General features: G+C 56.5%; 1 protein-coding gene across 1 annotated transcript in view; it reads right to left on the bottom strand.

The window, feature by feature from the left end:
* AFAP1L1 (actin filament associated protein 1-like 1) overlaps positions 1 to 3,002 on the bottom strand; it is a gene marked incomplete at its 5' end in the record, with an annotated part of 7,484 nt that extends 4,482 nt beyond the window's left edge. The window contains 7 exons of the mRNA XM_009878940.1: positions 1 to 169; positions 483 to 694; positions 1,075 to 1,173; positions 1,522 to 1,633; positions 1,751 to 1,848; positions 2,214 to 2,297; positions 2,874 to 3,002. The exon at positions 1 to 169 is cut by the window's left edge and continues 3 nt beyond it. Coding sequence (XP_009877242.1) covers positions 1 to 169; positions 483 to 694; positions 1,075 to 1,173; positions 1,522 to 1,633; positions 1,751 to 1,848; positions 2,214 to 2,297; positions 2,874 to 3,002 — 903 coding nt within the window. The remainder of the gene's footprint in view (positions 170 to 482; positions 695 to 1,074; positions 1,174 to 1,521; positions 1,634 to 1,750; positions 1,849 to 2,213; positions 2,298 to 2,873) is intronic.
* Positions 3,003 to 13,850: the final 10,848 nt, after the last annotated feature.

The raw sequence follows: 13,850 nt of genomic DNA on the forward strand, positions 1-13,850 counted from the left end.
CCTCAGCCTGCTCCTTGCTCTGCACAGCCAGCACCAGCGCCTCTGCCCCCGGCAGCGAGAACCGCAGTTCGTGCTTCTTGCGCCGCCCATCTTTGGGGACATAGATGACGTTACAGGTGCCCAGGGGCACCTCCACATGTGGCTGACGGTCCTTGGAGCTTTTGTAGCACTAGGGGAAGCAAAGGGACCTGCTCAGGGCTCAGCCAAAACCTGCCCATCCCACTGCCATGACATGCCGAGCTGGGGTCCCTCTCAAAGTCCCCCTCTGCAACAGCCTCAGTGGCAGAAGGCTGCAGGGTGCCCTCTCATTCCCTGAGGTCCCCAAAGAGGGGAGCACTCTGTTCACTCGCAAGGGAAGCCTCTGCATGTGGCAGCCTTGGAGCAGGGTCTTGACCTGACTAATGTTATTTTTTTTCAGCTTGGACTCAACCACCCTCAGAATCCACCAGCAGGTTTCTGTCCCCCACCAGTTCTGGGCTCACCAGCAATTTGCTGTCCCGTATGATGGTGAGCTGCTTGGCCCATTGTCCAAAACGCTTCTTGCGCAACAGGAAAGCACAAATCCTGCAATCCTTCACCAGGTTCATGGAGGCTTCCTCTGATGGCCACTGATGTGTCAGCTGCTGGCCCTTGCCCTCCTCCTCCTCCTCGTCATAGGACTCATAAGAGCTACTCATTGCATCCGAGTCGTTGTCTGGAAGGAAGTGGGCGAGTCACCCAGAATGGCACCCCAGGGCCCTGCCTGCCAAGCACACTCGCATGCTGCCAGGTCTCCCCGTGCCTAGTGGGCTCCAGCACAGTCTGAGCTGGATGCTGGGATGGATGGAAAATCGCAGCATTGTGACCCCAGCTGTCCCCACTTCCCTTCCAAACTAGGCAGGATGCCTGTGGGCCAAACACCAGTTCCAGGTGCATCTATCCAAACCCCTAGGCTGGCTTATTTATTTGTAAGGCTCAAACTTTGAAAGCCTGGATTAAACTTTCTACCCCCTCAGCCCAGTGCTCAAGCCCCCATCTCAGATCTGGGCTTCACTGAAGCTCTCCCCTCCCCAGTGAGGACACCTGGATACCTACACGAGTTCTTTTGCTCCCCGTTCATCCTGGTGACAGGGTAGTTGCTGTCTGCATCCTCGTAATAGCCATCTTCGATGGAGTTGGGGGGGCTGGAGCTGTCTATGGAGGAAGCAGAGGCCAGCTGAGGCTGTTAGACCTGTTTTCTCCCCAAGGATGCTCTGAGTAGTGAGCCTGCAAGCCGGGCAGAAGAAAGCACACCCTCCCAGGGCATCTCAGAATCTGTTTCCCTGCTGCTGCAATCTCTACCCACCACCCCGTTCCCAGTCAAGCCAGAGCAAACAACAGTGCAGTGAGATGGGGAGAGGGACAGAATTGAGGCAGGCGGGAGCAGCCCGAGGACAAGCCATCATGCCGGCCAAGGGCTGCTTTGCCAGGTGGGAGGATGCAGCGGGCAGTCTGCAGGGCTCCCCCCACCCTCCTGCCACCCTGGTGCTGGGCAGGACTCACTGCGGGAGGTGATGTACTCAGGGGCCTTGCCAGGGCCCAGGGGCAGGGCTTCCTCATAATAATCCTCAGGGGGGGGAGTGGTGGGCAGCGGCGGAGCAAGGTCCACAGGAACCTTGAGTTCCCGCAGCTACTGCAGTGGCAAGGGACAGAAAGGGATCCCAGCCCTGCCACTGCCACCACCCCACGCGGGTGCAGAGCAGACCTCGCAGGCAGGCATTCAGGGACTTACAGTTTTTGCTGTCTGGCTCCTCGCTGGCTCCAAGCCAATGCCATCACTGGTGTCCTCCTCTTCCTCCTGCATGTCTTGGAGATCCCGCAGGTCACAGTCTGCCCAGAGGTAAGCAGAGAGGGTGAAGGGAGCAGGAAGCACCAAAGCTGACCTCCCCAGCCAAGCCTCTACAGAGATACCCAAGGTCAGCACCCATGGTCCTACACTGGGACAGTGCTGGGAGATGGACATCACTGGTAAACAGCTGGTCCCTGGATCCCCCATGGCCAGCCCCCAAACAGCAATGAGGGAGCAGGAGCAGGTGCCCGAGATGATGATGCCCATCCTGGACACAAGGATAGAGGCTTCACCTTCTTCCTTGGGGTACCTTAAGAGCCCCTGCTGTCAGTGGGGACCCCAGGAGCAGCACTGCACTCATCCAGCACGATGCCCTGGGGCATCACTCTGGGTCACACACACGTACCAAATTCCTCAAAGAGAGACTCCACGAAGCTGGTGCCATTGCTCAGTGATGTCGTGTTGACGTACATGTAGTCCACGTCCTTCCCTGGGAGCAAGGGGGATGGTCTCAGCCCAGGGGTGGGTGGGGTGGCTGGGGTGAGCACCGGCACCCCTCCTCCCTGCAAACACCAACCCAAGGACACAGGCCAGCCCACGCCAGTGTGCCATGGGGCACTCCTCTGGAAAAGACACCCAGGGAGTGAAGGAGCCCCCAGAGATGCTGCCGCGCTGCCCCCAGGAGGGCAGGAAGGTGGGAAGGCTGTGAAGCCCCAGGTGCACAGCCCTCCCGGCCTTCCCGCGGAAACCCCTGCACTCAGCAGAAACCGGTGGCAGGAAGACCTCTGCGAAGTGGCGTTTCCGCAGGGAGCAACTCCCCTACAGCAACACAGCGCTGACGCCAGCCCCAACACCCAGGGCAGGGAGAAGCTGGGAAGTGAGAGTAGGGACTAAAGCACCCTGAGGAGGCTGAGCAGGTGCTGGGCGCTGGGCATGAAGGCAGCTCATCCCTGCCCTGCAGATGGTTTTCCCTGCCCTGCAGGGATTTTAGGTCAGGGCAGCTGCTGTGGGGACACCCACTGCTCCTGGGGACAACGACTGGGCACAGAGGGAGCAGGACACAGACCTGTGGGTGGCTGCAGCTTCTGCAGGATGGTGGAGACAGCCAGTTTCTTCTCCTGTGTGGTGGCACTCAGGTACTCATGGTCCAGCAGCTTGAGCAAGACACTGAGCTCTGGCAGGAGCTGGTCCAGCACTGGGAGAACAGGAAAAATATCTGTCAGCCAGAGTGGTGTTGGGGTGCTGGGGTTAAGACAAGGCAGAAGGAGCTGGAAGGTGTGGAAGACCCCAGGACGGGTCTTTCTCAGCTGGCCCAGCATGGCTCAGGCAATGTTCGCTAAGTGCACAAGTGCTCCTTTCACGCACAAGCTCTTCCATCTGCACGCAGACACCAGGATGCAGCCTGCTGAGTCTGTGAATGGAAACAACAGCTCTACAGGCTACTGGACCACTATCAAAGGGCTCAGCATACATACTTTTCCACATAGATAAAGCTACACCTCTGTTTGCCTGACAGTGCATTGTGGCCGCTGGTGCTCCCTCACTGTGATGGGCACTGGGTAGTGGCAGAGATAAGGAAGGAAGGAAAGAAAAGCCACATGTCATCTCCAGAGCCACCTGGCAATGCTACCCAGGGAGATGTCCTCCCATCACTCACCTGCCAAGGAACACTTGTATTCCCTTGCTGTGCTCAGACCGCTTATGACCTCCCAGCCCAGTGTCCAGCAGACAGAACCAGGCAGGGGAGAAAGGGAGAGACCAGCAAAAAGCAGGAAATTAGAATTTGCCGCACATCACCATTACAGGTATAACGCATAGAAATGTGAGTCTTCTCTTTGATGGGGTGATTCATGGGCTAGTTTTTACAAAGCAAAAGGACACTGCAGCTCTGGGGTTACCTGTGCAGCAAGGCTTCAAGAGAACACTTGGGTCTTTGAATATCAGAGCAGGGCTCTGATGTTCGAAAAAAGTACATCACTGAAAGCAGTATGTATGGTGCTGGCAGCAGGTGACTGACAGCTTTGGGAAAACAAGCTGGCCAGGGATGGGAAGGACGTGAGGACTTGTACAAGGTGAGCTCTGTACTCCAAATCTCTCACAAGCTCCCACACCCCCATTTCTGCACGTGCACCCTCATCCCAGGTCTTTTCCCCTACCTTATCTCCTCTGAGCAGGATAAGACAAAACTGAGCTGGATCCAAAGCCAAGTTCTCTTTTTACCTGAGACAATCCAGTGCCTGCAGGAAATGGCCTGCATTAGAGAGGCCAGGCTCAGAGACACCAGCAAACCTGCAGCTCTGAAAGCTACAGAGGGTGAGGAAAAAAGCTGCAGCTTCTTCCAGTGCAAGGGTGACCAGAATCCCTTCGTTTGGCAGCAACTGAAAGACCCAGATGGCTATGGATCTCCAGAGACAGGAGAAGCCAGAGGTGACTACAGAAACAGCTCAGACATGCTGAGTGATGGGGATGGTTTGCAAGGAGGGGACAGCATGTGTCCTGGCAGCTTGGAGCATCAGGGCCACTGCCTGGACTGTACCTGTCCCCAGCACTGCCCCTCTGGGCTCCGCCAGGGGAAGGACCCTGTCAGAGCAGAGCTGAGCAGCAGTGAGGACTGGCATGGGGTGTATTTCCCAGGGGAAGGGTAGGATACTGTGCTGCTCCAGCTGATGGGATCCTTGTTACTCATGCTCTTTAAGAGCTTCTGCTGGGCCCAACACTCATTGCAAACTGGGCTGCTAAAGGTTTGACTCAGGATTTTGGGTGCCCACTTTCCACTCCTGCGAGCCATGGCCCAGAGCATGGAGTAAGTCTCCTGGGTCCAGCGGGAAGCAGGCTGGCACTGCTGTCCAAAGCAGCAGTAGAACCAACTGCTGTTTCAAAGGTTTTAGTCTGAAGGGGAGCCCAACATAAGTGGGTTGATGTGGAACAGCACCCAGCCAAGACTAGCCCCTAGGCAAGGAAGCAGCGTGCCCGGCCTCAAATCACCACCTCCCCAGGACGCAAGGCAGGATGCAGCTCACAAATCTCTTCCTGCTGTCCCAGCTGATGGGCTTCTATCTTCACAGACCTTCTGCTTCCTCCTCCCTCCTCAGCGCCAAGCTAAACAGCAGCCTCATCTCTTTCAGCGAGAGCAGCTTTGCCAGTGCCCATCTCCCAGAGGCAGGCCAAACCAGAAGAGGTAGCCCCAGGCAAGGGAAGAAGCCTCCACACAGCTCCAGAAGGACCAAGCAAGCCTGAGGAGCTGGCAGCATCGCCCAGCCTGCAGGGGAAAAAAGAGCAACCACAGGGGTGTGGGGCTCCTACTTTCTGAGCTGGAAAAACACCCCACAGCAGACAGGCAGCCCCAGGACTCAGGTCTTGCAGATGCTCTGCTCACTGCCTCCCTCCAGGATGAACCTCCTGGGGCAGGGAACTGCTCTGGCCACCCAAAAGCCTCATGTGTGTGATGAGTGAGGGTAAGCACTTGGCTCCCATGGCCTTTTCCTTGCTCCTCTGCAGAGGCAGGACTGGGGGAAAGAAGGGCAGAGATCCTGGTGGTCTCCAGGCCAGGTGAGACATCCTTTCCTGCAGGGCTTGGGGACCATACACACAACTTTCCACAGCAGACCGAAGCCTAGGCCATGGCGCTCACCAGCATCCCCATCCCCTGCCATATGCAGGACATCTCCCATCACAGCCACCAGTTCCTGTGTCAAGGCTTCAGACCAGACGAAGGCAAAAGGGCAAATGGGTTTCTATTAATAGTGGCAAAGCAGGCGGCACGCGTGGTGAAGGTGGTGAGAAGACCCCCCACAAGAATCAAGAGAGCCCGATAAAGAAAGTTTGTGCCCGGCATGGCAGGCGGGTGAGCTCATCAGCAATGCCTTGAACGCCAGCTCTGAGCTGGGACACACAGAGCACAGCGCAGGGTGAGCACTGAAGGCGCTTTGTTTCCCCCCGGCTGAGCTGTCCCCTCCATCTCCCTTGTTAAACATCCTCCAAAATACAAGGCGGGGCGGGGGGGTGGTGTCAGTCAAAGAGGCCTGTGATCCCAGGAGGGTGCACAGCCCACTGAGCCGAGCCTCTGCCCTGGGGGAGCGGAGGGACGGAAGGAATTAATTTCCTACACTCGTTAGGCTTCCAGCCTAAAGAAGGTTAATGGGGTTGCTGCAGGAAGCAAGGGAGGATTGCTCCAGGATTGCTGTGGGGAGGGCAGTGGGGGCTGATGTGGCCCACCCAAGGTCACCTGTGCGAGCAGGGACCAGCACATCACTTCTGCAGGAGTTGGTGGGAGCGAGCACAGACCCCGCACCAGCTGGCACTCCTGCCCACACCGTGGTGGGGAGGGGACTGGGCTCCTGTGCTGAGCATGGGCGCTGCTGTGGGTGGGCACACTCACCTGCCCTTGTGGGTTCTGGCAACCACGCAGTGAAACCATGGAGCCAGGGGACAGAGGTGGCTGCGGGACATCAGAGGGTTCCTGGGGGCAAGGCAGCACGACATGAGAGCAGCCACAGGCGCTGAGCAGATGATGCAGCCAAAAAGGGACTTTGTGTCCCCCACCTGCAGACCTACCACTTCATGTACCAGACACCTCTGGTGCTGACAAATGGCTCCCACTTGCTGCTTTCTTCTGGGCCTTCTCTTGCAACTGAATCCTGTGGGGCTGCATCACTATGCTGGGCTCAGGTTTTGGGCACAGATATCCCAGGACAGCCTTCCCTCCCAGAAACTCACTCCTCTGCACGCTTGCAGCCCGCCCCTCTGCCGTGGCGGGATGGGGAGATGTCAGCGAGGTCTCTGAGCCTGGGGAGGCAAGGAGCCGATGGCTTTAGCATTAGCTAACTCAGGCTGGGTGGGCTGGGGAGGTCCCAGGGCAGCTTTGCTGGGATGAGGTGAGCCACAGTACTAGAACCAGGACATTGCTGCTCTTTGGGACAACAGGACAGTATTTCCTCTGCTGCTAAAGCCTGCCCTAGAAGCAGTACCATGGATGATGCTGGCAGAGGAGCTATGTCCCCTCCAGCACCCCACCATCTCTCCACCCTGCACCCAGGCCAGCTCTATTTTTAGACCCCATCAGCACTCCCTCTGGGACCCGATTCCACAGTGCAGAGATAAGGGTCCAGGCACAGCCTGCAGCTGCAGAGCCCATCTCCCCCCTCCCCGGCCTCTGCTCCATCACAGGAGCAAGAAATCAGGTCTTGCTCCAGCAACCTGCAGAGAGGAGGAAGAGGAGGAGGAGGAAAAGACTCTGGCCAAGCCAAAGCAGGAGTTTCCTGCTGTACAGACCCAGCTTTTGCAGGGGGAAAAGACAAGACAATGCACGCGGAGTTGTCACCCCAGGCAGAGAAGGTCTGCAATCTGAAATGCAGCCCTAGGGAGGGGAGATGCTGTTTCACAACACCAAAACGCTGCGAGGCTGCTGCAGCAGAAGGGGCACAGGGACACCCATCTTGCAGCCGTGAAATGCCTGCCCCCAGCCACGCTTCCTCCTGAGCCAGGTGAAGGCTGGGGGCAAGGGGGGCCGGGGGGAAATCGGATGCAGGGAGTAACAGCCATTGTTTGTAGCTAAAATAAAAACTAAGCAAAAATAAATCCTTCCTGTTGGCGCGGCCAGGGCCCTGGGACTTTCTGCCTGCCTGCACAGGGCTCCTTAGAGCCTCCACCAGCAGTAAACAAACGTTTATAGCTCCTGAGATGCCATAAATAGGTGGGGTGTGGGCCAGGGAAGGGGGCACAGCCAAGGGCTACCCTATCCCAGTGATCCTTCAGGGAGATCACCCACCCTGTGGGACAAACTCAGCGCTGCCAGAGGAGTTGCTTGTAGCACACAAACCTCTCTGCCCCTCTCCACGGGCTGATGCTGAGCTGCCTGCAACAGACACTCAAGCACAGGGATGAGCTTCCACGTCTCACTGCCAGTTCCTAGCCTCTTCCCACCCCAGCCCAGGCTGTGGGTATCACACCAGAGGGACAATGCCCAAAGTGGGTGTTGATGGCCCCCTCCAGCCCACTGTGCTGCTTCCCCCTCCAGCGGGACCAGCTTTCCTCCGCTGCTGCTCCTTGAGGAAGCCCATGGCCTCCTGAGCTCTTTGCTGAGCTCCCGGGGCAGTTCCTGTTCCCATTCCCAAGGAGGATTCTTTCCGACGGGGAGGAGGCACACGCGCAGCCAGCGAGGAAGTGCCTTGGCGGGGGCGTCGTGGCGCTCCCAGAATTGTTCCTTTGTGCAGAAGACAGGAGGACAGACTGCTGCCTGCCTGCAGCCACTGCAGGAGCATTCTCCCAAACAGGCAGGAGACGGGCAGCGCTCAGCCCCTCACAAAGTGGCAGGAATGAGCAGGGCATCCCTGTCAGCCAGGCTCAGCTTCCTCGCCAGCCATCACCAGCTGGGTGTGGGGCAAACTAGGATGACTGGGACAGGCTGGTGGGGCCAGGAACATCAGCCTGGAAAGTACCTCCTTCTCCCAGTGCTGCTATCTGGACAGCTATGGAGCAACTTGATGTGCTCCAGCCCCGAGGGTTTTAGAGAAAAGCCAACCATTAATGATCACACTTGAGCTCTGACAACATCCCGTAACAGTGGAAGATTTGCTGAGGGGCCACTCCATGCACATGAATCATCTCCTCCCTTGGAAACAAGGGCCCCTTGAGTGGGGTGGAAGGGGGGAGCGCCTCTGACTTGGCATCCAACAATGTCAGCAGGAGCCTGAGCACTTGGGGCTGGCTCCTGCATGGCTGAGAGCCCCCCACACCCTCTTGGTTCTCCAATTGCCCTCACTGTGATTAACCCCCAGCTGTTAACCCCAGGACCCTGGCAACCGTCCCAGCTTCCCCAGTAGCTCCCACCCCGGGTGCCGTAGCACCCCTGGGCATTGTGGAGCACAAGGTAAGCTCAAACCCTTTGATGCACATCTTCTGCGGATCTCATCATTGTGACCTTACAGTAACTAATATCCTTAACTGATAACCTTGGAAAATCAATCCAGGACATATACATGAAACCTGCTTGTCTAAGGGGGCAGAAGGTCCCCTGTCAGCTCTCCCTCCTGCTGCCGTCTCCCAATAGCTTCTCTCCTTACATGAAGGAGGCCACAGGGTTACAGGGCCTCTGTGTCCCATTCCAGCCCTGGAAGACGAGGAGATGAGCAACCAGAGAGGTTAAATAGCAAGATGGTTGCCCTAGTTGTGCCTGATGAAGCTCCTTCATCTGCTCCAGATGCACACCCTAACGCTGACAGCAGCTCGGCGGGGGGATTTCTTTCTCGGCACTGCCCCAACTGCACGGCCAGCTCAGTCACTTTCGGTCATGCTTGTGTGAAGGGTCTTGCATCTGGCCCACTGTCTTTGCCAGCAGCAGCTTGTCTCCCTGGTATAAATAGCTCTCCAGAAAGCCTTATCGCGTGGCCTTGCTCCCAGCCGCTCACCAACCTCAGCAGAGACCAGATCACCAAGTCCAACCCAGGGCAGAGCCACGCTCTCTGTCATGCTCTCACCTTGGCCCTCTGTGCCAAAGCATTTTCTCAGAGTCCTTGTCACCCTCAGAAAGTGAGGGTAGCTCACAAAAAGGGTAACTGTGGCACACGCCGGGGGCTGGTGCTTTGCCCTGTGCACACAGCCAGTTCTGAGAGAGTGGGCACAAGGGAATCAGCTGCAGAAACAAGACTCCAAAACATCCTCATCCCAACGTACTCTTCTGGAGGAGAGACAGACTCCTCACAGTCTTACACATGAAAACAGGAGTCCCAAATAGAGAGAAGTGTAATTACAGACTGACAGAGCTTGCAAAGAGCAAAGATTATCACCCACGTTCATGCCGCTGCTGCGGAGCCAGTCACGTCTCTCCTCTGTACAACTGGATTAAAGGAAAAACTGGAAAACAATTGGTGGTTCCTTTCCCACCCAGCCCCACACTGGTAGCACATCCCTCGCCCAGAGGGAGGGGCGCTGCCCTGCAGCGAAGCCCCAAGCCAGGTCGAAGCTCTCCTGGCAATGACCACACTCAGAGCATGGCTGTGGGTGGTGAATCCCCCCCTTAGCAGCAGCAGCAACAGAACTGCAGCCTTGCACCCGCACCCTGCCTCACCTCAGTCCCCTGGAGTCACTCATGGAGGGAGCCCGCAACAGAGCCCCAGGACATTGGAGGGGCTGAGGTCCTCTGAACTGGCATCACTGCTGAGAGAAACCCCCAGAGCAGCCCTTGCTGGGCTGCAGGGTATACCCTTCCTTGCAGCAGCTTGCAGCAAAACAGGGCAGCTTCATAGGTGGTGCAGGTAATAATTAACAGGCTGATTAAATCACCCGCAAACATCTCCTGTGACCCAGGCAGATAACGACCCCCAGGTGCCCCATGCTGCACCAGAAATCCTTCTCCAGGGGCTGCCTCTCTCTGCTGATGGCTTAATACCCCTTTCTCTGCCTTCTGGAGAGGATTGCGGTGTTTTGCTTTAGCTCCCTAAAAGCAAAGTTTATCCCTCTATTCTGAAAAGTCTGCAGCTGCCCCCATCCCAGAGAAGAGGGTGGTGGTTTCTGGATTGCTCTCTCTTACTGCTGAGCACAGCAAGAAATCCAGCAAACAAAAGCACCCAGGTGAGGGAGTGCTGGGTCAGGAACCTGCTCATGTCCCAGGCAGGGCACGGGCAGCCTCCTCCCTCTGCCTCAGATGCCCGAACCCCAAGTACAGGTTGTTTCCAGCCACAGCTCAGCCCAACCAACACAATTAGCTCTGCAAATATATATGGACCAGATCCAGTCCTTCTAGGCTATACTTAAAAACTTGGTGCCAGCCTCAGTGGGCACATTGCAGGATGCTCCAGTGGGCCAGCCTGGGAGCTGGGCTCAGAGGCTGCTGGCTGCAGAACAAGTTTAAATAGTGAATGAAAAAGAGAGGTTTGAGATGCCCTTTAAAGGAATAGTCAGGCAGGGGAGAGACCTGTTGAGTAATGTATCAAAACAAGCTTCAGGCAGAGGGGAGATGTTAGGATTAGTCAGAACGCAGAATAAACTGTGTTTTCTCCAACTAAAATTTTGGTGTCAGCCTTTTCCAAACAAACTCTGCAGCGCAGGGAGCAGGAGGTTGGCTTGGGCTCCCCTCTGGTACTGAGAGAAGCTTGAGGACCAGTGCCACAGCCCCAGTGACCACCCTCTGTGGCAGGGAGAGGAGGGGGATCACACCTTCCTGTCTGCTGCTATCTGAGAGCTGGTGGGACCTGAAGCTCTCACCTCTTTGTAGTTCTTAGTCTCCATCAAACCTCAGCCTCCAGGACAGCAGGTGCTGATGACGGCTCTCCCGCCGCCACGTCCCCTCCACCGCCCTGCGCTCAGGCAGGCACGGCCACGTTACTACTCAAGGCTGGGTGGGCCCTCCAGCCCCCCAGTCTCTAAAATGGACAACCCAGCCCCACTGATGGGGGTGGAAAGCCCTCTGCATCCCAAAGGCCTGCTTTCCATGTCCCATATATACCCCTTCCCTGAAGCCAAGATCCAAAACATCTTGGACGCAATACCCAAGGCGCAGGAGCAAGGCGTGAGGAGGCTGGCAAGACTGATCCGTGTTTCCAGGAGGCAGAGTCACCCGAGGCAGTTGTGCCTGGATCCTCAGATGCAGAGGGGGGTACAGGACCCTCACCTAGCTGGTGTGAGCAAGGAAGGCATGGGATTCGCAGGAAGGAGCTGGTGGATTAGCCATCAGTCAGCTCTGCTCTCCCAAACGCTTTCAGCCCCGTTGCTCAGCACAATGCAGACTCCTCTTTTCAGAGATGGTGCGAGGAGAAACTACAGACCTCCTGCGGGGCAATATTGCAGAGTTGGGGCTAGGGAGACAAGCACCCAGCCTCCTGTGTTAGCATCCCCACCCTGGCAATGCCCAGGAGCTCAGGAGCTGTGCCGGGCACCAGTATCCCCTGCTGGGCAGGGGCCATTGGGACCCCTTCAGTAGCCACCCCAGCCCTGACCCTGCAGAAGAGCAATGTTCCTGGGCTGGGACAGTCAGGGCATGGCAGTAGGTTTCTGCGTTTGGGGGGCTGAGGCCATGCTGCCCAGGAGGACCCTTGGAGGGCAGGATAAACGTATTTTCTCAGCTGAGAACAGCCCTTCCGTTTCCTTCCCTTGCCCGGCTCTTCGCCGGGAGCATCAGGTGCAGCGGCAAGGCCACCGACCACAGCATTTCCTACCCGCTTAACCCCTGCAGGGCAGGGAGAGGCAGGAAAGCCAGTTCATCCTGGCGGAAAAGCTGAAAACACTTGAACACAGGAGAAGATGTGACTGCTCTGGTTATTGCCGATGGCTCCACCAGTGCCAGAACTGGTTTTCAGTAACTGCTTTTAACAAAAGCCAGTTATCAAACCTGTTGCCATGTAACTTCTATTCCTGTCTCTGTCCTTTACAACCTTGATTTCCCAAACCTTAAGACAACACTGAGACCACATAAAATGGGAGGCTAAACCTACTGGACAAAGAGCCAGAAACAGGTTGTTCCCCCACTGCCAAGCTGGGTGGGTTTAGGGTTAAAATAAAACACAGACGAAAGCCAAAACCATTCTTCAAGCTGCTCCTGCTAATTGTCAGCAATCAGAGCATACCAGCCTCTCCCAGAGCTCCTTCCTATCACTTCCAGGATCGAATGCACATGAAACCCACTTCAAAAAAGAAAAAAAAAGTATTTTGAGCATGGAAACCCCTTGCAGCAAAGATCTGTTTTCATTCCAAACAGTTACGAAATGTCAGTGTTTTCCCTTGCCTGCCAGAGAGCCTGCCTTTGATGCGATGGGAGGCATATCAACAGCAAAAAAGGGAAGGGTCTGCAGCAGACATGCTGTGAGGGGATTCTGAGCCAAAGAAGTTATTTTCATCCTTCCCTACTGTGAAGGCTGCACATTGCCAGCTCAGGGTCTGCAGAGGGACCTGGGCTCCCTGAACGCCACTGCTTTTAGCACTGCAGGGTGATGAAAAGCAGAGTGTTGGCTGCGTGGGTCCCTTCCTCTCAGGTGCCCTCCCCAAGGGTGGCAGGACCTGGTCTGTTCATCCCGAGGGTGTCCTTGGCAGGGCTGCCAGCCTCTTTTTTTGCCTGGTGGTGGGGCAGGACTGACAGAGACAATGCAGATCTCCTTGGGAGGCTTCCAACCCAATTGTCCTGCTGCTGCTGTGGAAGACTGATATTTAATAGATATTTTGCGGGACTGATGGTCGGGCCATTAAGTTTTAAGGTTCCTTACACATGAGAGGAGATGTATGTTGCTCGGGAGAGAGCTTTAGATGTGCCAGACTACATAGCAGCCAGCATCGGGAAGGGTTAAGGGGTTAGGACATGAGCCTGGAATGCCAGAAACCACTTCAAGCTAAATCATTATCTTCTGTCCCCAGCAAGTGATTTGGCTACTGAAGAACAGGCAAATCTTGAGCCAAGCCCTGTCCTCTTCTGAAAAGCCTTCCCACTGTTTGGGATGAGGCAACTTCAAAATCTTAAACAAAGTTTTCCTGGGCTAGGATAAGAACCACCTGCCGGCTGCAGGCCAGAGGATTTCAGGCACACCACGGCTCAGCGCCGCTCCAAAGCAAAGGGCACGGCAGCCTCACAGCTCAGCACATTTGCACTGGAAAACTGCATTTCCAGGTCAAGAGCAAATGCAGGAGAGGCAGGTTTTCCAGACAGCCCAGGCAGATAGGACAGTCCCAGGGTCCCTGGCTGGTGGACGCTACTCCCAGTAAAGGCACCAGCCCACAGGCACCAGTGCTGAGCAGGGCAGGTGTGCACCCCTCTGGAGCAGCCAGGCTGGCTTCAATGGGGATCCAGCACCTACAGCCAGACCCACTTCTCATGGCTAAGGGCACCATCACTCCCGCCCCGTTTTTCCCAGCATGGTGGGGCCGGGGACCGGGGCAGCCCGCGGTGGGCTCAGCCCTCTTCCCTGCACGCTCCCCGGCTATAAACAGCCGGTGGCTCCAGGCAGCTGAGTTTCCAGCGGAAGGAATGGCTGCAATGTGGAGGAGAGCTCGGCACTTGCCTGGCGTGCTAACAGCTGGCCCGATCTGGGTTTCTCACCCACTCGTCACCCCCTTCCACCAG

This window comes from Apaloderma vittatum, unplaced genomic scaffold (assembly GCF_000703405.1).
Source record: "Apaloderma vittatum isolate BGI_N311 unplaced genomic scaffold, ASM70340v1 scaffold32640, whole genome shotgun sequence".
NCBI lineage: Eukaryota > Metazoa > Chordata > Aves > Trogoniformes > Trogonidae > Apaloderma > Apaloderma vittatum.